Here is a 22,998-nt window from a genome sequence, read left to right on the forward strand (position 1 = left end):
TGCACATGGTTGTAGGTTCTAAGATATTATCTTGATCTTTTCCATCTTTTCTTTTAATTTTTATTTGTAATAAAATTATACACTAACGTAGTTTGCAGGTGCAAATAGCTCTTTAGGTTTTTTTGTTTTGTTTTTTTATAAAAAACAACTGTTCAGTAGCCTTGCCTACATTTTGCTCTCCAGTGGCAATTATTTGGTCCTCTAGGAACTGGTTACTTTGCCCTTTTCTTCCTGTTTTTAGGTAATGTGTCCATATTACTTGATGTTTCTTCCCTTTTTCTTTTTTACCAGTAACTCTTGATTCATGGTAGTACATGATGAACATTTAGTTATTTTCTCCCTAGTATTCCCTCTATTCTTGTCAAGATCAATAGTCACTGTTTATACTATGTAAACATTGTTCATATATAGCAGCCTGATTACTTTTCCTTCCCTGTGAAACCTTTTCCCCTGGAATTAATTATTCTCTTATCCTTCCCAGCTCTCTCCTTTCTCACCTTATAGTTGTCTATACACTTGTCATTAATTCAACCTGAGATGATTTCATACTTGTCTAAACCTTCACAGAAGAAATTCAGAAGCACTGGGCTTTATATGAAGTTTATCTGTTTCGAAGAAATCTGTCCTGGAGCTTTCTTTTTGGGGGAGTAGGAGGGTTTACTAGGGATTGAACTCAGGGGCACTCGACCAATGAGCCACATCCCCAGCCCTATTTTGTATATAAACAGGGCCTCATTGAGTTGTTTTGTGCCTCACTTTTTGCTGAGGCTGGCTTTGAACTACCGATTCTCCTGCCTCAGGCCTCCCAAGCCGCTGGGATTTCAGGCGTGCACCACCATGGTGCCCAGCCTTTCTCCTGGAGCTTTGTAACCTGTTCCCAGTTTGGACCTGCTAAGTCTATATATAGCTGTCATATCAGGCTTTATTGTCACTGTTGGGATGGGCGCTTCATTAATATTCACTTGATTTTTTTTTTTAAGAGAGTGAGACAGAGAGAGAGAATTTTTTTTTTAATATTTATTTTTTAGTTTTCGGCAGGCACAACATCTTTGTTTGTATGTGGTGCTGAGGATTGAACCTGGGCCGCACGCATGCCAGGCGAGCGCGCTACCGCTTGAGCCACATCCCCAGCCCCTTCACTTGATTTTTGTTTCCTTTATCTTTGTGCATTTCTTGCTTATGCCTTTGTAGAGTATATCCCCTAGTAACTTCCTGAAAAAGGATTCTTGGGAAATACATTTTTAAAATTTATATATGACAGCTGAATGCGTTACAATTCACATTACACACAGAGCACCATTTTTCATATGTCTGGTTTTATACAAAGTGTATTCACACCAATTCATGTCTCCATACATGAACTTTGGATAACGATGTCCATCACATTCCACCACCTTTGCTAATCCCCTGCCCCCTCCTTTTCCCTCCCACCCTTCTTCCCTATCTAGAATTCATCTATTCCTCCTTTGCTCCCCCTCCCTGCCCCATTATGAATCAGCATCCTTATAAAGATAACATTTCTTATAAGAGAAAACATTGGGCATTTGATTTTTTTGGGATTGGCTAACTTCACTTATATTTTGGGAGATAAATTTTTAAAGACCTCAAATATCTGAAAAGATTTCTGTTTATCCCATCATACTTGATTGATGGTTTGGGTATAGAATTTGTTTTGGAAATCATTTTGAAGACATTGCCCTGGAGCCAACCATCCCTACTGGTGTTGAAACCCAAAGCCAGCTGATTGTCTATTCCTTGTACATTATCTCTTTTTCTCTCCCTGGAAACCTGTGTGCCCTATGTAGGTATATTTTCCTCAAGTACTATGCCTTTTCAGTCTGGAAACCTGTGGCCTGGAAAATTTTCTTAGGTTCCAGTTTGACTTCTGCCTCTCTGGATCATTCTTGCTGTTCAAGAATTGGACAACCCCAACCTCCGCTCCACTCCTGTGTCCCCCCCCCCCCCCCCAGGGCCTCATACATGCTAGTGAACTATCTCCCAGCCCTTAAAATTTGGACCTTCTTGTCCTTTGTTTTGTAACTTTTTCCCCCCTATTTTCTACCTGTCTTTTACTTAGGAGATTTCATCTCTACCTTTTATAACAAGTTTGAAAATTTTTTTGCTTTCATTTTTAATTTCCCCAAACTACTAATTTTTCTCCTGAATCTTGTTTTGTTTAACCTTATTCTTGTTTCATCAATGCAATGTTTTCTTTCCCTCAGAATATTAATGATGAATTTATTTTGCAATTTCCTTTTCTCTAATCTGTTTTCTGTAGTTGACCATCTAGTTTGCTCTGTTCTTTGTTTTTCATGTTAGGAAGGAACCTTGTTCCTTGATTTTCTTTTATTTTGTGAGTCTTTAATATCAATATATTGAAATTTTCCTCTGGGCTGCTCATTCCCCAAAAGGGACTTCCTGGAAAGTGGAAGCCTGGCTGTTTTTTGGGAGCTCAGTAGCGGAAGGGGTCTTATTGTCCTGCATGCATAAGCCCTTGTTCAGCACAGCACCTCTGCCCTCATCCATATTAATGACCCTGGTGCAGAGACCCTCTGTTTTACCCTCTCCAGCAAATAAACCTCAGTCTAGCAGGGTTTCTTTGGCTGCTTATCAATTTCCTGTAAATTTAGAAGTTCCAAACAACATGAATTTATTATCTCCCAGTTAACATGGATCAGTAGTGAAGGCCCAGCTTAGCTGAGTCCTCTGCTCAGGGTCTCTTGAGCTTGCAGTGAAGGAGTTGGCAGCCTCTGTCTTCATCTGAAGCCCTTCCAGGCTCATATTCTTGTTGGTAGAACTCTGTTCCTTGCAGCTATAGGTCCACTGTCTTTGTCTTTCCTCAGGCAGTTTCTCATGGCAACTTGCGTTTCAAAGCCAGCAGGAAACTCTGCAGCCAGTAAAGACTTGAGTCTTCATATAAATAAAACACAACCTGGTCTAGGGAGTGTCATCCCATTGACTTTGCCATATTCTAGTGATTAGCAGCAAATCACAAGCCCACACTCCAGGAGAGGAGATCCAGCAGCCCATCTTAGAATTCTCTCCTACCAGAGGGTCTTGGAATTTGCTCCCTTAACATATTCGTCGCCAATCCTTACCCTTGAACCAAACCTCCTCCTGCCTCATCCCAACTTCCAAGGTACCACAGATCGCCAAGTCTTTAAGGGATTATATTGAATATACAGATATAATCTTGGCTTTCTTGACATCCAGGTAAGGATTTTCTTTGCTTGAATATTCAGACCTTTTGCCACTAATTACTAAGCCTTCTTGTTTCTAAGCTTTTGTTGCTGATGTTTCCTTACCATTCCTCCATTCCTTGGAGGCATAGACCCTTTAAATAACCCCCTTACTGTAATGTGGGTGGATTTTGGAGAAAGAGAAGTTGATGCGTGCTGTCTTTCTCCCATCTTTATGCGTGTGTCCTGTGGTATCTGTATTTTTTCCAGTATGTTAGGGTTACATTTTCTTTTTGAGAAGGAAAGAAATAAGAGGCTAAAATTCCCACTTACTTTATTTTCCACATCCTTCTATTCTTTAAACTTTATTTTCCAGTCAATACATTTGGGTTCATAGCCCCATTCGTGACCTTGAAACCAAACTCCTCATTTTGGGCTTGGAACAATTGCCTCCTTTCCTTTTAACCATAACTTTTGTTGGCTTTGGGCCTTTTCTAGGAGACCTATCTAGAATAGGCACAGACTCTTGGCAGTTAGTTCTCTGAGAGTGTGCTTCATGTAAGATCAGAAAGTCATAGAATATGACCCTTCTCTGGGAATACCACTTGTATTCCCTTAGTATTAACTATTAAATCACTATTATAGTCATTATAGGAAGCAGGTGATAGCAACATGCACTATCATGTGTTAATTTACAAGTCAGTTTGGCTGACCAGTGGCGAAAGTTCTACACATCCGCTTGCTAGCCTCAATACTAGATTTGTTACACGTGCAGCTGTGAAATGTCACATAAGTGTTTCTATCAACTTAACAGCTAGCTTTGTGAAAACAGGCATTTAGTGCTCAGCTAGAAGGGCATGTGGACACTACAGGATGGAGAGCACTTAGGTAACAGAATTGGTGGTGAAAATATAGCCAGGTCCTTCCCCTCCAAGCCTTTCTCTGTATTTCACATTCAAGGTATAGTCTCAATCATTCGGTTTCTCAGCCCTATGCAAATATAAACAGCCTTCCCCTTTCTTCTCCACACTATCTGGGACCAAGAAGGACATCAGTGACTCCCTAAGTACAATAGCTCTCCTCACCGCCCCACCCTGTTATTTCCTGGTAGTTCTGAGTTGCAAGTCCTGCATTGGAGAGGGAAGGAGGAACTAAGAGGTAGCAGAGGCCTCAGCTTCACAGAGGATACAGGGTGATACTGTATCCTCAGGCAGGGGTTGACCTCACTTGTCAGTGGAGGGCATTTCAGTGACTGCTGGACTTCCTAGTGCCACTGTGAACTAGAACGAAATAGTGTTTGGGACTGAACTAACTTCTAAGCTGGGGAAAGTAGGTGTCATTTTCTTTATTGTCTTGTAGCATTAGGGGGAAGATTAAAAAGAAATGTACCTATTTCTTGGTCTTTGCAATTTAGGAACATAATATTTTGACTGTTGAATTTATTTGTTTTCTACAAAGCTGTCTTTAGTTTTCATTAAGGTGGGGATTCTGAGCATTTTTGAGTTGTCAAGTTGTTTTTGAAATATTCCCTACATTAAGTACTGTGTGGTATGTGTTTATTATCAACTAATGTATTTCTACAAAGTGAATTAATTTTTAAGAATTTAATCATATCTTTTAGCAGATAACAAGATTTCCTTCTTTCTGTTAATCCCAACTTCCATTCAAATGTGAAAGAGAAATAAAGTAAGGAAGGAGATGAGGACCTGGAAATGTAATTAAATAATTTGTGTGGTGAGTCCAAAAATATGATTTTATTGGAAGCTCCATGATGTAGTGGGAAAGAATAGCACTGCAGGGAATCGGGAGTGCTTGGCAAGAACTGCATTCCAAGCTTTTCTGACTGTACAGTCACTTGTGTTGTGTTTTCCTGTCTTTAAAATGGGTATCATGTTTCCTTTCCTGATTCAGTTCAACAACTGTCAAAATCTAGGATCTCGTGGAGGTGGCTCAAGCTTGTAATCCTAGTGGCTCCGGAGGCTGAGGCAGGAGGATTGTGAGTTCAAAGCCTGCCTCAGCAAAAATGAGGTGCTAAGCAACTCAGTGAGACCCTGTCTCTAAATAAAATACAAAATAGGGCTGGGGATGGGTCTCAGTGGCTCCTGAGTTCAATTCCCAGTTACCCCCCCCCCTCCAAAAAAAAAGATACCTAGTAAAGAGTTTTTAAGTTATATGTTTTTCTACAAATGTTAGGGTTTTTCTATCTTCGTCTTATGTTGGCTCTAAATTCTGGAGAACTGAATTCAAACTTAAGGGTCTACTTAGCTGTCTAGGCTGCCCTAGGTGTGGCCCCCCCCCCCCCCCCCCCCCCCCCCGTAACTGGGACTTCAGGGCCTTCACAAGCTAGCTCCCTGCCTCCTTTTGAAGGTGGATTTGCATTCTGCTATTTCAGCAAACTTGAGCCCTTTGATTTACACTGTTGCAAGAGTCTCAGTATTTCCTGAGATTCAGTTTCCTAGCTCCCTAGCAGCATAGTTAAAAGAAGTTAGGAATGAGCCCCTGAATTGGAGAGAGAAGTGAGGAGAAGGAAAGACAGTGAGATAATGTCCATTCATTCTAGGCATTTCCAAATTTTCAGATTAAATGTCAATGGAAGTTTTTATCCTAGGTCAAATCTAGTCTGTCCTTTAATGAGACCACACAGCCACATGAAACACTCTTGTGATCACTGATTTTCTGAGGGGTTTTAGTTGGGGATGGGAGCAGTCAAACATAGTCTATGAATGGTTATTTTAGATTTTCACCCAAGGCGATGGTACAGGTTGAGTATAGTATTCATATATATAATTTATTTGTGGTGCTGAGGATTGAACCCAGGGCCTCACACGTGCTAGGCAAGCACGCTACCAGTGAGCCACAACCCCACCCCTAGTATTCCTAATCTTAAAAATCAAATCTTTTTGAGCACAGGCATGATACAAGTTCAGATTTTACATATAACATCATATGACATTGCAGTTAAAATTGCTACATGTGTATATGAAACAAAGAATTTCATGTTTAGAACTGGCTCCAAACCCAAGTATCTCATTATGTATAGGCAGATATTCTCCAGTTAACAAAAATTGCAAGTTCAAAGCACTTTTTGTCCAAACCATATTGGATAAGGGATACTCGACCTGTATGTATATTGCTCTTGAGATCATACTTTGGCCCTAAGAAGCAGGGATGAACTTGTCAAAAGATCTTTCCTCAGAGCCTTTCCTGCGCTGTTCTAAAACAAAGCAAAACAACAACAAAACCATATGAAAATTGGGCTTAAGTAAAATGAAGATTGAATGGTTAGAGCAGTAGTATTGATAGCCCAGATTGAGTAACCCCCTACCTACTCTTCCAAGGAGGAGGTAAAAATCAATGCTGGCTTTCTAATTAGACACCCTACTTACCTCAGTAACCATAGTTACTTTTACTTTTTCTTTACTTAGTGGATAATAATTCAAATCCCCTGCATTTCATCCTGCTTTTTCTTTTTTTTTTTTTTTTAATCCCAGGGATTTAACACAAGAGTGCTTTACCACTGAGCCACTTCCCCCACCCTTTTATTTTTCAGACAGGGCATTGTTAAATTGATTAGGGCCTCACTAAGTTGCTGAGGCTGATCTGGAACTTGGGATCCTCCTGCCTCAGCCTTTGGAGTTGCTGGGATTACAGGTGTGTACCATCACACCTGGCCATAAACCACTTTTAAGAGTTGGCTATATTGTTTCTCTCTCAAAAAATGAGATTGTTGCCAAGCACATGGCACATGCCTGTAATCCTAGAGGCTTGGGAGGCAGAGGCAGAGGCAGAGGCAGGAGGCTCATAAGTTCAAAGCCAGTCTCCGCAATGGTAAGGCATTAAACAACTTAGTGAGACCCTGTCTCTAAATAAAATACACAGTAGGTCTGGGGATGTGGCTTCAGTGGTTGAGTGTACCTGAATTCATTCCCTGGTACCAAAAAAAGAAGATTGTTTGCATACTGTTCTGGAACTCCACCCCCCACACACACACACACACCTCGCACCCCTTTTCCAGTTAATATATTATGAACTTATTTTCCTTTCTAGTCAGCATACTTCATCTCATTTAAGAGCAGCACAGTGTACCATTTTGTGGTGCACCACGATCTACTTAACATATATCCTATCAATAATTTAGCACAATCCAAATTTCTCTCCAAATCATAACAACTTTATAAATAACATCCATTGCATATGTCCAGTTATTTGGGGGCATTTCAGAGAACTGTCAGAGAAATAGACTTTCTGTATCAAAGGGTCTTCTAAAGACTTGCCATTCTGATAGGTAAAATGATACCAGTGTTTCATTTGCATTTGAGTCTAAGATTGAGAATTTATTATTTATTGGCCAGCCATATGGGTTTCCACCTTTGAGAAATGTCTGTGTGCTTTATCCACTGATATTATTTAAAAATTTTAATCACTATATTAAGTCTAAATGATGTACTGCAAATATCATCTCCTCCTACCGCCTTTATAAACTTTGCCGATGGTGTCTTTCTGTTCATCTTTTATTGTGTGCTTTAACTTTAGTGTGACTCAAATTTTGGCTCTCCTAGAAGATTATTGAGATGAGATCTCTAATACAAGTGCTGTAATTTATTTCAAGGTGCAAGAGGGAAAGAGTTGAGAAGTAAAAGAAGAAAAGTCAATAAAGGGTGCCTTACCAAAATCAAGCCAGCTCCCACAGTGAAAGGTGCTGACAGGGAAACTGGGGAATTGGGTAAAGCATTTGCTTCATGTAGCCAATCCCAAAAACCCAAATGCTGAATGTTTTCTTTGATAAAAGGAGGCTGATTCATAGTGGGGTAGGGAGGGGGAGTGTGGGAAGAATAGATGAACTCTAGATAGGGCAGAGGGGAGGGAGGGGAAGGGAGGCGGGGTATGGGGTTAGAAATGATGGTGGAATGTCATAGACATCATTATCCAAAGTACATGTTGGAAGAAGACATGAATTGGTGTGAACATACTTTGTATACAACCAGAGATATGAAAAATTGTGCTCTATGTGTGAAGTAAGAATTGTAATGCATTCCGCTGTCTCAAATAAAAAAAATTTTAAAAAAATTGTCCTACCCAGATAACTGTTATTGTGACTGCTCTTGAAAGAGTGGTGCCAGTTGTTTATTGCTGTGTGGTATAAAATAACAACCACCATTTGTTGTTAGAACTTTTCTTAGATCTAGAGGCAGACTGGGGCTGGGCTCAGCTGAGTGGGTCTCTGATGATCATCTGAATGCTGTCATACTCACCTGCCTGGGCTGGGCACACCAAAGAGCTGAGGGGCAGAAAACCCCTGGCTGCTTAGGTTAAATTCTCAATCTCCGTAGGGTCTAGCTATGAGATGTCTGCTGTAATGGAAGCCTTTGGAGAAGCTAGACTTCTTATGTGATGAATGTGCTGGTGAGGGTTTCCAAGGCATATAGAAAAAGAGACAGCTGCACATGCCAGGAGAAAATCATCTCTCCATTTTCCAGCTTGGGAAGTCACATGCTTCATCACTTTAAATGTAATTACCACCAGCCTAGAGGGGGGGGGGATTAGAATACCCTGATGGTGGGGGCGATTTCAAAGAATCTATGTTGTTAGACCACCTCAGGGAGTTAATTTACCTCACTTGCCTGTTTCCATGAGCAAAGGAGCCTTGGGTGATAAGGGATGTGGCAAGGCACTGTGTTGGCCTCTGCTATCGGTTGTCAGTATAGGAATGGCTCCCCAGCCCCAAACTGTAAAACTGTTCGTTTAAATTTCTTCTAATTTCTATTTAAAAATTTTAATGGTTTATAAACTATACTAATAATTAAAATAGTCTAGTAAGTGGTTCTTAGACTTTGGTTTCGAGACTTTGTTACAGGGCTGGGTATGTGGCTCAATGATAGAGCACTTGCCCTAGCATGCATAAGACCCTGGGTTCCTTCCCCAGCCCAGGTTAAAAAAAGAAAAGATCCCATTACACTCTTAATAACTTATTGCAGACCCCAGGAGATTTTGATTGTATGGTTAATAATTATTGATTTTTACTGTATTAAAAATTAAACATTAAAATATCTATAATTTAAAAATAGTAAACAGAAAATAAATAGCATTTTTAATAAAAATAACTTTTCTAAAATTAAAAACTTACAAGAATAGCACTGTTTTACGTATTTGCAAATTGATTTAATGTCTGACTTAATAGAACACAGCTGGATTTTCATCTCTGCTTCTGCATTCAGTCTGTTGCCACATCACATCTGGTGTAGCCTCTAAAAACCTCATACAATTGTGAGAAAATGGGGGTAAAAATGGCAAATAGTGTTTTAGATCGGTAGTTTGGGCCTTGTGGGCTCCCTGAGAGGGCCTTGGGAGAGCCGCCTCACCCTTTCCTGATGATGGAAATTCCAGCTTTAGCTAAAAGTATCTTCAACCTCAACATCCAGCAAGGCGTGTATTGAAGGAAGTTACAGGGCCTGGGACCTAGGATGCCTTAAGAAGGAGGATGCTGAGTGAGGACGAAGAAACAGCAAGATTGCCAAAAGCAGGAAAGAAGTTCCAGGCCGATTGGGTGGTGTAGGAAATCGTTCTGAGATCCACTCATAATTAGGGTAATTAACCACAAGGAATCCAAATTAGAATTCTTTGAAAGCAAAAGGGCAATAAAAAACTGATATTACTGAAGGTTTTACCAAAAAATATAATAATCACAAGTTCACATCACACAATAAGTGAACAGAAATCACTGTGCAAGCTGGGCGCAGGTAATCTCAGCAGTTTGGGAGGCTGAGGCAGGAAGATCAAAAGTTAAAAGCCAAAAGCCAGCCTCAACAACTTAAGCGAGGCCCTAAGCAACTCAGCAAGACAGTCTTTTCAAAAAATAAAAAGAGCCCAGGATGTGGCTCAGTAATTAAGCACCCTAGGATAAATCCCTGGCAATCCCCGCAAAAACAAAAGCAAAAAACAACACTGCTAAAGTCTGATTCTTGTACACTAACACTTGTGTCATGTCTCATGTTTCCCACTGACCTTGTAGCCCCCCCCCCTCCTCCGTTTGTTTACCCTCCCCACCCCAGTCTGAGTTGGCAACAATGTAGTATGGAAACTGACTAGGAGGTGTGAATGAGAAACCTTAGCCAATGAAGCAAATTTCATAATCAAAGATACATTCTAAAATTTTGTCTCAGAATTGAGTAAAACCTGGTAAGTTCCTTTATAAGACTTTGTGTCTTTTAAATGCTTTCCTTGTGACATTGTTGCTTTGGAGGTTCAGCTCTAAATGTGTGGAGGAAATGTTAATGATTATACTATCTTATCTCTGAAAGCTTTTCCCCAATTGCCTCTCACTTATCCACAATACAGATATCATCCTAATAGAAGAATTGGTTATGTCCTGTGAACTGGTAACTCTTAAGAACCAGAGACTAGTAATCTATTTCCCTTGACTCATTTGGATAGCAGTTTATATATACCAATGGAAGCATGCATCTTAAGAAGCTGGACTCATTTCAGACTAGGGTAGATAACCCGGCTCTGGATTATTGAGTGGAAGTCATTGTCACACTTGATTCTGCGCTGACACTATTTTCCTACCAAATTACAATTGTTCTAAGTCAGGCTTATATAGTTTCTGCTACCGAGAGCTGTCGTTGGACCCCAGCTTATCCTATATTCAAATGGTTTCCAAGACAGAAGGAATGCTGATCATCTCATTCTCTATAATTATTCCTGTGCCTTCCTCTTCTTTCAGGCCCTTGAAGTGGAATTAGTTAGTCTTTTCATTGCTTGCCACCTACCCACACCACTGTACTGATAGGCCAGAAGTTAAAGCATGTTAAAGCTTTACCCAAAACTCAGACAATATAGCCATCTGTAATGACCCCCTAATGTTCATGATGTTTAGATCTGCTCTTTGCCATCTTTGACTCTTTGCTTACTCATAAATGATCTTGAAAGTAGTTTTATTTTTAAAATCACGTCCTTATTCTATGAATACCCTTTTTTTCCAATATTGTAATGTAAATTTCCAAAGTGGATTATCACTAATTTCTAAAGGAGCCGCACATACAGTAAAACTACAGTTGAATGACTAGCTGAGCAAGATCAAGCCATTATGGTATTATAGTTATTTTACCTGATTTTAAAACATTGTTGCATAATCCTAAACAGTGGTACATATTTGATTTAATATTGTTAACTGTTGTTAATAGCAGGCTCTATAGTATCTGTGGGAAATTACTCCTCTCCAGAAACTTAAAATCTGGTGTAATAGAGTATGTGTACCCAAATGATTGACATTGTAGTGTATGCAAATTTGTTTTCTTTCCGGTTTGGAACAGATTTTAAAAGTGAACTCTACAGCTTTCTTAGGCCAGAAGTCAGTCTTGTATTTTTTACAAAAAGTTATATAAAAAATTCTTGTGGAGGGACTGAGTTGTAGGGCTCAGTGGGTGTGGTGCAAGTCCTGGATTATATTTTTCCCATTGTTTAGGGTGCTTGTACCATTTGTTTGGGCCCACTGTGTTCTATCATAACATACACTGGGTCCTGTTGCTGTAAATTCTTCTGTGAATACCAGCTTTTCTGGGGCCTATAGGTTGACCCTTGGTTTGGAAATTCTTTGCAAGGGATAGTAATCTGAATGGTACATTCCCAGCAGTACAGAGAGTCTGTCTTCCTTTTTCTCCACCGTATATGAGGGTGCCTCTTAATTAATTAGGACTATGGCACTTGCAAAACCACATCTCTAGCCTATTAGTCTCCTTAGTGAGGTTTTCTGATATTTGTTCTTTCTGGCACTCACTTCTAGGTTATAAGTGGTTACTGTTTAATGAAGAAGGGATGCTGAGGGCAAGAAGTTAAAAAAAATTTTAATTTTATTTTTGTAGTTGTACACGGACAGCATGCATGCCTTTATTTTTTTCATTTTTATGTGGTGTTAAGGATAGAACCCAGTGCCTCACATATGCTAAGCAAGTGTTCTGTCACTGAGCTACAGCCCAGCCCCTCTATTTATTATAAAAGTCTTCTGGATATGCCAAATATAGAAGATCTCATGGAGCAACAGCTTTCACCCCCTGTAGATTTGGAGATCACTGTTGGGGAAGAGGATTTTGGTTGTTGGTTGTTGGCTACCTTCATAGTTTATCATATTGTGTACAAATTTCTTAGCAAAAGAAGAATAAAAAAATGCATTTTGAGTAGTGTTCATCATAGGGAATATAGATTTGATTGCGAATCTCTTCCTATAGCATTTTCTAAATTCTGTTTGATACTCATTTTTGCAGTCTTAATAGAACTGAACATTACTAGGGTTGACAAATTTCTTATTGCAGAGTTACAGAAAAGGGAAGAGCCTTAGACATAATACAAATGTTAATTTAAACCTATAAAATTAGAAAAGAATTGATCTTTGTCGCCACTTAATATCCTTCATAGCTGACTTCTCAAAACTAACTTAAGAATGGATTGGTGCCAGGTGTGGTGGCTCAAACCTGCAATCCTGAGGCTGAGGCAGGAGGAGCACAAGTTTGAGGCCAGCTTCAGCAACTTACTGAGACGATATCTAAAAATAAAAGGGAGTGGGGATGTAGCTCAGTGATAAGAGTGCCCCTGCATCCAATCCCCAGTACAAAAAAAAAAAAAAAGATGTTGGTGGGGTGGTCTTATAATGTGATGGGCACTGGAGTCTGACAACAGGCTCAAACTGAAGCTCCCTTGCCTTTACTATCTTAAGCTTGAGCAAAGTTTCTCGAAGGCATCATCCTTGGCACTATTGACAATTTAGGCTGAGGTGACTGCTGTTATAGAAACTGTCAGATGCACTGAACCATATTTAGGAACATCCCTTAGCATCTTCTCTCCCATTAGGTGATTCAAAAATGACTGCCAAGTGTTCTGGGTTACCTCTGATTGAGAACCACTGCTGTAAGACTACAGCTGAAATGCAGATTTAGGAGATTTTGTGATATGAATCGTACACTTCATACAAGTGGCTAGTATTATAAATATTCTCCAAAGAAAGGAGATAGACCTGGAATAGCCAATCAGCAGTCTTTGCCACATCTTCCTTTCTGGGGCTTGTAACTGAGGTTTTTAGGTAGATTGATGAGAATTTAGAATTGAGTTGGTTTCAAGCCTATATTCTTTCTTGAAATATGACATACTTGAACTGTCCAGTCTTTCTTAGCCTCTCACCTTTCATCATTTTTTTTTCTAACTGTGAGAGCAGAAAACTAAGCCTTTGAGCCCCAGTCCTTTATATTTAGAGACAGGGTCTTGCCAAGTTGTTTAGGGCTGAGACTGGCCTTGAACTCTTCTATCCTCCTGCCTCAGCCTCCCAGGCCACTGGGATTACAGGAGTGCACCACTGCACCTAGGTTAGAAACAAATTAAAAAAAAAAATTCTTTTTTAGTTGTAGATGGACACAATACCTTTAGTTTGTTAAATATTTATTTTTTTATGTGGTGTTGAGGATCAAACCCAGTGCCTCACACATGCTAGGCGAGCACTCTATCACTAAGCCACAACCCTAGCCCAGAAACCCAAATTTTACAGTTGTTTCTCTACCTCAGAATGTTCTTTAAAAGAAATCAGTGATACCATTTGAAAATTGAAATTGAACTTTGATTTCTATTTAAATGGAAGAACAGCAGAGTTTGCTGTAGTAAATTAGTACTGAGGATGGAAATGGGTGAGGACTCACAAACATTTTAAGACAAACCAGAATGAAGTTTAAATGTTACTTTGGAAACTTTTATATTGGAAAATTTTAAGCCAGTCTAGGGAGCACATCAAATTCTAGTAAGACTGTTCTGTAATGAAGCACAAAATGTATACAGCTCTTATCCAGTGGTAATTGGAAAGAAAATAGGTCTCTCGTGTCAGAACTGTCAGAGATGAGAGTCCTTGTTGAGGTTCCTCAAATGGAAACCTATCAGTCAACAGACTTTCCTGTTCAGGAAGAACTATGTTGTAACTTGTGACAGTCCTGCTCCTCATGTTTACATGCCTCTCTGAAGTCAGAAGCCATCATATAAATAAAATACCATGTCAGAAATAGAAATGACCATTTTCCTAAAATGTATGCCATAGCAGTATTTGTTTGACTAGAAGAAAAAAGAAACAACTGGTCGTTTTATTTATTTGTCTTTTTGCCTAGTATAACAGCTTAATGTATTGTACTTTTGATTTTTTTTAAAAAAATAATTTTTAGTTGTAGTGGGACACAATACCTTTATTTTATGTATTTATTTTTATGTGGTGCTGAGGATCGAATCCAAGGCCTTGCATGTGCTAGGCGAGTGCTCTACCACTGAGCCACAACCCCAGCCCTGTGTACTTTCATTTTTTTTTTTAAATATATATTTTTAGTTGTAGATGGACACAATACCTTTATTTTATTGTATTTGTTTTTATTTTTATGTAGTGCTAAGGATCGAACCCAGTGCTTCACCCATGCGAGGCAGGCGCTCTACCTCTGAACCACACCCCAAGCCTCTATAAAGTGTTCTGGTTATAAACCTTAAATCTGTTGAAGAAAATTTGACAGGCATGACCAGTCTCTCTTCACCTTCTCATCCACAGCTTTACACAAACTAATCACAGTTAAATTTTAGCATCTTCAAACCGGGACAAGTGGGTTAAAAATTATACTAATTGATATAATACCAATGATAGTTAAAGTAGTTGCCTATTTTTTAAAATTCATATTATGCAAAACTGAGATGACCTAATTTAGAGCATCCCAGTCAAAATAAGTGCCCAGGCATAAGCTGCCAGGGTAGATTTCCGACAAAATTATGTGAAGTGTTTTTGTTGTTGTCGTTTGTTTTGTTTTGTGTTTGGAGCTCAAACTGCAGATTAATTAACTAAATTTATGTTTCTCTAAAGTGTACTTCCTTCAATCAGTGTTTGAAATTGAAGTTGAATTTCTTATTGTGGAACCAAAAGTATCTTCTGTTAAAAGAAGGCATAGAAGGCTGTTAAGAGTATACTTTGCGGACCCAAACATGAGCCTCATCATCTTATTAAGAAATGGGTGGTATACAACCAAGGATATGAAAAACTGTGCTCTATATGTGTAGTATGAACTGCAACGCATTCTGCTGTCATATATAACATTTTTTTTAAAAAATGGGCGGGGTACTTGAACAGACATTTTGTCCAAACAGCCTTACATAGATTCTCTTGTTCCTGTTCTGACACTGGCCACACATGCCCTGCTCCATAGGTCATTGCTCACTTTCTAGGCAAGTGCCTCCTAACTCTTTCAGTGAGAACTTTAAAGGGGGAAGCCAAAAATGACAGCCCCTTTACTGTAAGTTTTTGATTTTTTTGTTCTCCTGATTTAAAAAAAAAAAAAAAGTATATGACAAAAAGGTACCTGAATTTATCTAGTAGTGGTAAATGCCTAAAGATTTTTTTGTTCTTGTAACAATGCTTGGTCTTTTCAGTGGCTTCTCAGCTCTTTCACAGGAACTACTCAGGGGCCCATAGGTTAGCGATTCCCAATTACTGAATCTTCTTCAGGGCTTCTGTTAGGCATTTATGATTTCAACTACATTTGATATTGTTTCACATAGTGTTTGTATTTCTTATAACCAATCTTTTTTCTCTTTTTGAAGCTTAACTTTTTTTTAATGTTTATTTAGTTGTAGATGAGCACATAGTATCTTTATTTTTATGTGGTGCTGAGGATCGAACCCAGGGCCTCACACATGTGAGGCAAGCGATCTACCGCTGAGCCATAACCCCAGCCCTTGAAGCTTAACGTTTTTTCCTTGTTATATAGTTATGTGGTGTACTTGATTCCTTAACTCCCTTTCTAGGCACTTTTTTAAAAAAAACTTTCAGGTAATTTTATACACAAACTGAAAGCAGGGTAAATTGCAAAGTAATGATCTTGATTTGGAGTTCTAGATATGTATCAGGTGATAAAATATAAAATGTTAAGGCTCATAAGCATTCCTAACTGCCCTATTTTGAGTTATCTATTCCCAAATACAAACCACTATCTCAAAAAAAGCACTAGAGGAAGCTTTTTAAATTCAGAGATTCTAGGCTGGGAGGGATCCAAGGAATCTTTATTTCAAAAGCCCCATAGTTTATTTTGATGTTCAGAGAAATTTGGGGACCTCCATTTTTCTGTATAGTTTATAAAATCTGCTTATACTGGCAGTGTTAAACTCCCCCCTCCCCCTAAATACTAAGGGGCCAGCAGAATTGGGCCTAAGCTAACATGTCACCTAGGGTTAGGCTGATCTTTTTTTCTAGGCTGACTTCTTAGCATCATCAAGTTGGATGTGAAGAAAATAGTAGGGGTCATCTTGGAATATAGTTAGTGGATTTTAGAGAGCTCTTCTGTTCAAAGAAACCTTTGCCTTTAAGACTATATCATGAAATATATGAGATTAGAAACAGAAATTTATTTCTCAGTTTCTGGAGGATAGAAATCTAAGATAAAGGCACTGGGAGCTTCAGTGTTATTTTCCAGGTGGCTCTCTCTCACAGGACAGGGAGAGTTAGGGGTGTGTATGTGTGTAGACTGAAACCACCCCGACTCATAACCTACTTTCATGACCTAATGTCCAATAGCCCCCACCTCTTAATAACATCTCATCGTAGGTTAGGATCTCAACATATTGGAGGGAGGGGACAAACATGAAAGCAAGCTTCTGATGACAGAGGACCAGTTTTAATCTCACTGGAGAGGTTACAGCATGTTTCTAGAAGGAGAGGGCTGATTAAGAGCCTCAGTGTTGAAAATGATGGTCAGATGTCATGTAAAAGCAGGAAGTCACTTTTAAAAAAACACAAAGATAAAAACTTGTTTTAGTTTGGATATATATTTAATAGTTCCTGGGCATACTATTATCCCTAAGATTTTTTAAGACCATACTGTTTGAGCCAGTGGGGATATTAATATCTGTGATCACTGTGAGTCTCTTGTTCTCATTCTCTTTCCTGTGAAGCAGGTGGTGTAAAACTAGGTTTAGTAACTTGCTCAAGGTCCCATGGTAAGTGCTCCAGTCAGTTTCTAAGCTCTTTCTGCCTGTGACCAGCTCAGTTTGGGCCCCATTCTCCCTCAAGATCAAAATGTCATTTTCTCATGTTTCTATTGCTTCTCCCAACCTAAATTTCAGACTGAAAGAAAAAGGAGGAAAAAAAAAAAAAAAACCATAGACTAACAGGTAGGCTAGTACATGAGCATTCAATAACTGAGTGAATAAATCCAGTTTGTGCCACACACTTAGAAGAGCAGTTTGCCTTAGTTTTCAAGTCTTTCTAAGCACAGACCTTGTTTACCTGACACACATCATTCTTCAGGCAGCTGTTATGGTGAAGGTTGTAACTAGTTGTAACTAGTCACTCTACACCATTAACCGTGCTACAGTCATGCAATAGCAATTCCCAGTTGTTTTGTCTTTTTTCTCTCAACACCACAATACTTCATTTCATGATTTGGAGAGGAATGTTAAGCTCTTTGTTGGTGTTAGAATTGGAGGGTAAAGTTTTTAAAAATTGTGTTAATGTACTTGATACAAAGCCCACTGGAAGCCAATACAATGCTTTGGAAGTGTATTATGGTTAAACTCTGGTATAGCTGAGTGTATTTAATAGGTTGAATTAATGTTGCAACTATAATAGGGAAATTAATGTATTATTGGATATTGTCATTTTCAGTAGCAGAAATTAATGTATTATTGGATATTGTCATTTTCCTCCCATCTGGCAAAGTTTATAATGTAATTATAATAGTTTATTAGATTCTTTTGTTTTAATTGTGTGTGTGTAATATGTGTAGATTCTTTTTTAAAGTTAAGATAATTGAGATAAAGAGCAAGGACGCACAGCTGCACCAGTTATTGGGTCATAAAATGAAACGTGTTGAAAATGGTCACAAGTAATGATGTAGATCAGAGGAAAATCTTTAGTCATTTGCCACTAATTTAGCTTCTATGTAAACATGTCTTTTTTTGTGTTTGTTTTAAGTACCTTTTTTGTGGGGAGGAGTACTAGGTTTGAATCCGGGGTACTTTACCTCTGGGCTCCACCCCAACCCTTTAATTTTTGAGACAGGGTCTTGCTTAGTTGCCCAGGCTGGCATTGAACTTGGAAATCCTCCTGCTTCAGCCTGCCGAGTTGCTGCATTATAGGCATGCCCCACCATGCCTGGCTCTTTTCATTTTCTTGTGTGACAAGGAGAGGTGTGAGAGTTGAGGAATGTTTCTTGCTTGGTGACAGCTAAGTGAACTTAGAATGGATTTAATATTCTTTTACATCCAGTTTTTTGACTAATGGCTGATGGGTTTGTTGCAGTTTTATCAGATTGTTCCTGAAAGGCACAATTTTGTGAAGAGAATGAAAATATTTAAAACGGAAGAGATATAGTGTAAAATTGGGATAATGCTACCACCTACTTATCTGGTGTATATTACTTCACAGTGCTGGTCCCAAAGGTGATAACATCTATGAATGGAGATCAACCATTCTAGGGCCTCCAGGATCTGTGTATGAAGGTGGTGTATTTTTCCTCGATATCACTTTTACACCAGAATATCCCTTCAAGCCTCCAAAGGTAAGAAATGGCCCTGATTTATGCTCAATATCTCTCATAATTCCTATGAGAATAAAATTTAATTACTGACAAAAACTATAGATTTTTATTATGTCCTAATGAATCTTAAGAATATTTGAGCATACCGAATACCACTTGGGTTTGCCTCATTTGCCAGAGACCATTTCTAGGAGTGTTTAAAATTATGCCATTTCTGGTAACTTTGTTAGCAATCAATAATTGATCCCTTATTTTCCACCCCACAGAAACATTCCTGAACAATTTAAAATAGCATGATGATACTTACACAGTCAAAAACTGAAACACTTAATCTTCTACCGAAGTTTTGGATTCTGTTTTTCTGTCATCTTTGGTCTCATTCACATCCTTACCTCTAGGCCTTACTTTTTACACTAGTACAATTAAAGACTGCCCAACTCCCTCATGTCTATTATAACTACCCAATAGTCTCTGGTTGTCACCTGAACTGTCAGGAGAACATGTTGGGGATTGGGTAGAATGAATGCAAGAAAAGTTGGGTCTTTTTTTTTTTTTTTTTTTTTTTTTTAATGGTGGTCACAGAGAATTTTTACATTTCAGGGTACATTACAAAAAATTAGGAAACCAAAGTGACTCATTACTGACTGTTCAGTTGTGGAAATATTAATAAATTCTGTCATTTAGGTAAATATACAGATCTGATATGCAGGTCAAAAGAGGGAAGTATACTTCAAATTTTGTACTTTTTTTTGGTGTGTAGCCATTGTTTGCTAGTTTTTTTAAAAAAAAAAAAATATATATATATATATATTTTTTTTGTTGTTGTTGTTGTTGATAGATCTTTATTTTATTTATTTATATGTGGTGCTGAGAATCGAACCCAGTGCTTCATGCATGCCAGCCAAGTGTGCTACTACTGAGCCGAAGCCCGAGCCCCTGTTTGTTAGTTTTTAAAGCATTTATGATGACATAAGATTCTCAATATTTGATTCTGATGCTTGCTTTGAACTAGTGTAGTACTACCTTCTAACACAAGAGGTCAGCAAATAGTTGTTCAGACTTGGAAATATTAATATTTAAAAGGTTAAAATTGCTAGATGATTTGAGGAAGTATTACATCTCCTTTGCTTTGGTCAGAAGTCATTACTTTAAAAGAAAATTCATAATTCAAGGTGGGATCAAATGAACATTTTCTAGCCTCAGATTTATTAAAAGTCTTACCTATCTTGTCAGCTTTAAACTATTATTCACTTTATTAACTGGAAATCTAGAAGATTTTTAGTCTTACTGTTTTGAATATTGTTTGATACTTTGTTTTTTTTTTTTTTAAGGTTACATTTCGAACAAGAATCTATCACTGTAATATTAATAGTCAAGGAGTTATTTGCTTGGATATATTGAAAGATAATTGGAGTCCAGCACTAACTATTTCTAAAGTTCTCCTTTCTATCTGCTCACTTCTTACAGACTGTAATCCTGGTAAGGTTAATATAATTGTTTTATTCTTCCTCATGTGAAAAATACTTGTTTTCCACATAAACCAAGATTTTCTAAAGGTGGGGTTTGTTTTTCTAAGAACTTTCAAAGGAAGCTTTAATCAGTAAAGTTCAGTCCTCTTGTTAAAAAATGCAGCAACTGCAGCATTGATACCTCCTAGAAACAAGGTATTTGAACTGACTTTACACACAAAATGCCCACCCTGAACTCTGGCCATACTGAGTATTGCCTCTCAATTTTGTTACTTAATGATTGCTGAATTGTGATTTTTGTTGAGACTTCATTTCATTTTAAAAGACTTTTTTTTTTTTTTTTTTTCCTGGCTAAGCCAAATGTAAGTCCAGGTTTTGACCTGGCTCTTTCTAGGCAAATAGCAGTGTTGCAATAAATGGTGTTATACTGCAGTAGCCATGGGGACTTCACCGTATTCAGGGTGCCATGATGAGTGCCAAAAAACATCTAGAATGTCAAAATTGTGTTTTAGGGTGGGGTTGATCATGAGTACGTTGTACACTTCTACCTACGCTAAGGTGCTATTAATTTAAAATGTTCTACATTTTCTTCTTCCAGCTGACCCTTTGGTGGGAAGTATTGCCACTCAGTATATGACCAACAGAGCAGAACATGACAGAATGGCCAGACAGTGGACCAAGAGATACGCTACATAAATTGGGTTTTCACAATTCTTACATTATTTGTCTGTCACAGAAGAAGAGCTGCTTATGATTTTCAAGGGGTGGGGGAGGGTGGGAGCTGGTAAAGAGTAGGGTATTTCTATAACAGATATTATTCAGTCTTATTTCCTAAGATTTTGTTGTAACTTAAGGTATCTTGCTACAGTAGACAAAATTGGTAATAGCATCTTTTAAAACTGTCATTAGTTCTGCAATATTAGCTGAAATGTAGTACAGAAAAGAATGTACATTTAGACATTTGGGTTCAATTGCTTATAGTCTAATTTTAAAACAGCTTAATTTTGTACAGGTTACACATATGGCCATTTATGTAAAAGTCCTAAGACTACATACTTTTTGTTTAAAAAAAAATTGGAATTTTTTTCCCTTCTTGAAAGGGAACATTGCTATTTAACAGTTTTTAGACATTGTCATCTCATATATATATAAGACACCATATAGGAAATCAGTAGTTAATGTATTTTATTTTATATGCAAATCTACTTTAAAGGTTTAAATCAGGACTTGTGAAAACCTGTAGTGAAATACCTTAAGCTGTTAAGGTGTGAAATAGGAGTCACTCAGTGGATTGGTTATATGTTGTAGACTTCTTACGTCTGCATTTGTTACTGTGCTAATAAACAATATTAAAACAACCACCCGCCACTGCTGTGTTGATTTACTTTGTTTTGCTTTTTGGTTGTAGATTTTTTTTTTAATATTTATTTTTTAGAAGTAGTTGGACACAATACCTTTATTTTGTTTATTTATTTTTATTTGGTGCTGAGAATCGAACCCAGGGCCTCGCACATGCTAGACGAGCGCTCTACCGCTGAGCCACAATCCCAGCCCCGTTTTGGTAGATTATTTGCTTCTAAAACAATCTACTCAGTGAATCAGTATCGTTTATGTTAGGACTGGTAACAGAGTTAGAGATGTCTTAGAAAAAATTAAATAATCTAACCCGTCTACATTTCCAATGAACTAACTCTACTGCATCTTTTTAAAAGCATTTCTAATTTGGAGATGCTGTGGATTCTGTTGTGGATAAATTAGTACAGCCACCTTAGAGTTTACTCCAGTAAAATCATCCAGGGGCCCAAGTTCATTTGAGGATTTAAAAATATGGTTAACTCTTAACTTGATGGGTATTAATATAGATCTACATTGCATTCAATAGGAAAAACTATTACAGGGGTGTATGTAAAATACACAGGGAAGAAAGCCAGAAGGTAAGTAACTGAGAGAAGACAAGGAAAGAAAGAATACCTGAATAACTTTTCAGTCCCCTCTCATATGTATTTATGTGTAGTAGTCCTTGGCTTGATCTCACCGACCTGAGCCACCCAAGTTTAATGAAAGTATCTCATTTTAAATGTTAATTATATTCTTTGCTGAATAGCTCATTTCATATTTTAAAGTCAGTTAACCACTAACCACCAAATAGCTCATTTCCTACTTCTTATATTAGTTATAATGCTGTCAACTTGCTAAATATAGCCACATTGCTCAATTCTTGCCAAAATCTCCAGCAAACCATAGAACAGTCAATCCTGTTGATCTTTTAGACCACCAATAATCCAGTATTTGCAGGATGTATTTATTACATCTAGCCAACGATTCCTAAAGATACAGTACTACTGTAAAAATGTAAGTACATTTCAAAAGAAAGAAGACCCTCTATATTTGGCTTCTTGACAGGAACCTAACTCAAGAAGAAAACAAAGGCTTGAATGTGATAAACCTTCTCACAGCTCACAGTGCCAATCCCTACCACTTAAAGTCATCTTAAAAGAAAAAATGGAGCATACGAAATCACAAGACTGGGGAAGCAGCTCTGTGGTAAAGCACTTGCCTGGCATGTTGAGGCCCCAAGTTTGATCGTTAGTACCACCCACACATAAAATACACAGACACCTAAACCATGATTTCTGTCCTATTCAGTAAAAATCTCCATAACACAAAATTTTAGCTTATGTTGTGTCCAAATTGTTAATTGTTATTGTTCCAAACTCGGTATGTCAAAAAAATGTTTTCTAACCCTAGTCATTAGATTACTTTATTAGTAATGTTTGAACTAAGTTTGTGTGAAGTTATATAGAATGAGTATGACAA

At 38.0% G+C, this 22,998-nt stretch overlaps 1 protein-coding gene across 2 annotated transcripts in view; it reads left to right on the forward strand.

The window, feature by feature from the left end:
• The window catches only part of Ube2e1 (ubiquitin conjugating enzyme E2 E1), a 70,908-nt gene extending 49,369 nt beyond the window's left edge, over positions 1 to 21,539 (forward strand). For both annotated transcript variants that reach the window (XM_027923186.3, XM_027923185.3), the window contains 3 exons: positions 18,601 to 18,733; positions 20,044 to 20,191; positions 20,780 to 21,539. In XM_027923186.3, the coding sequence (XP_027778987.1) occupies positions 18,601 to 18,733; positions 20,044 to 20,191; positions 20,780 to 20,877 (379 nt within the window). In that variant the 3' untranslated portion in view covers positions 20,878 to 21,539. The remainder of the gene's footprint in view (positions 1 to 18,600; positions 18,734 to 20,043; positions 20,192 to 20,779) is intronic.
• The last annotated feature ends 1,459 nt before the right edge of the window (positions 21,540 to 22,998 follow it).

The sequence above is a fragment of the Marmota flaviventris genome, chromosome 1 (assembly GCF_047511675.1).
Source record: "Marmota flaviventris isolate mMarFla1 chromosome 1, mMarFla1.hap1, whole genome shotgun sequence".
Lineage (NCBI taxonomy): Eukaryota > Metazoa > Chordata > Mammalia > Rodentia > Sciuridae > Marmota > Marmota flaviventris.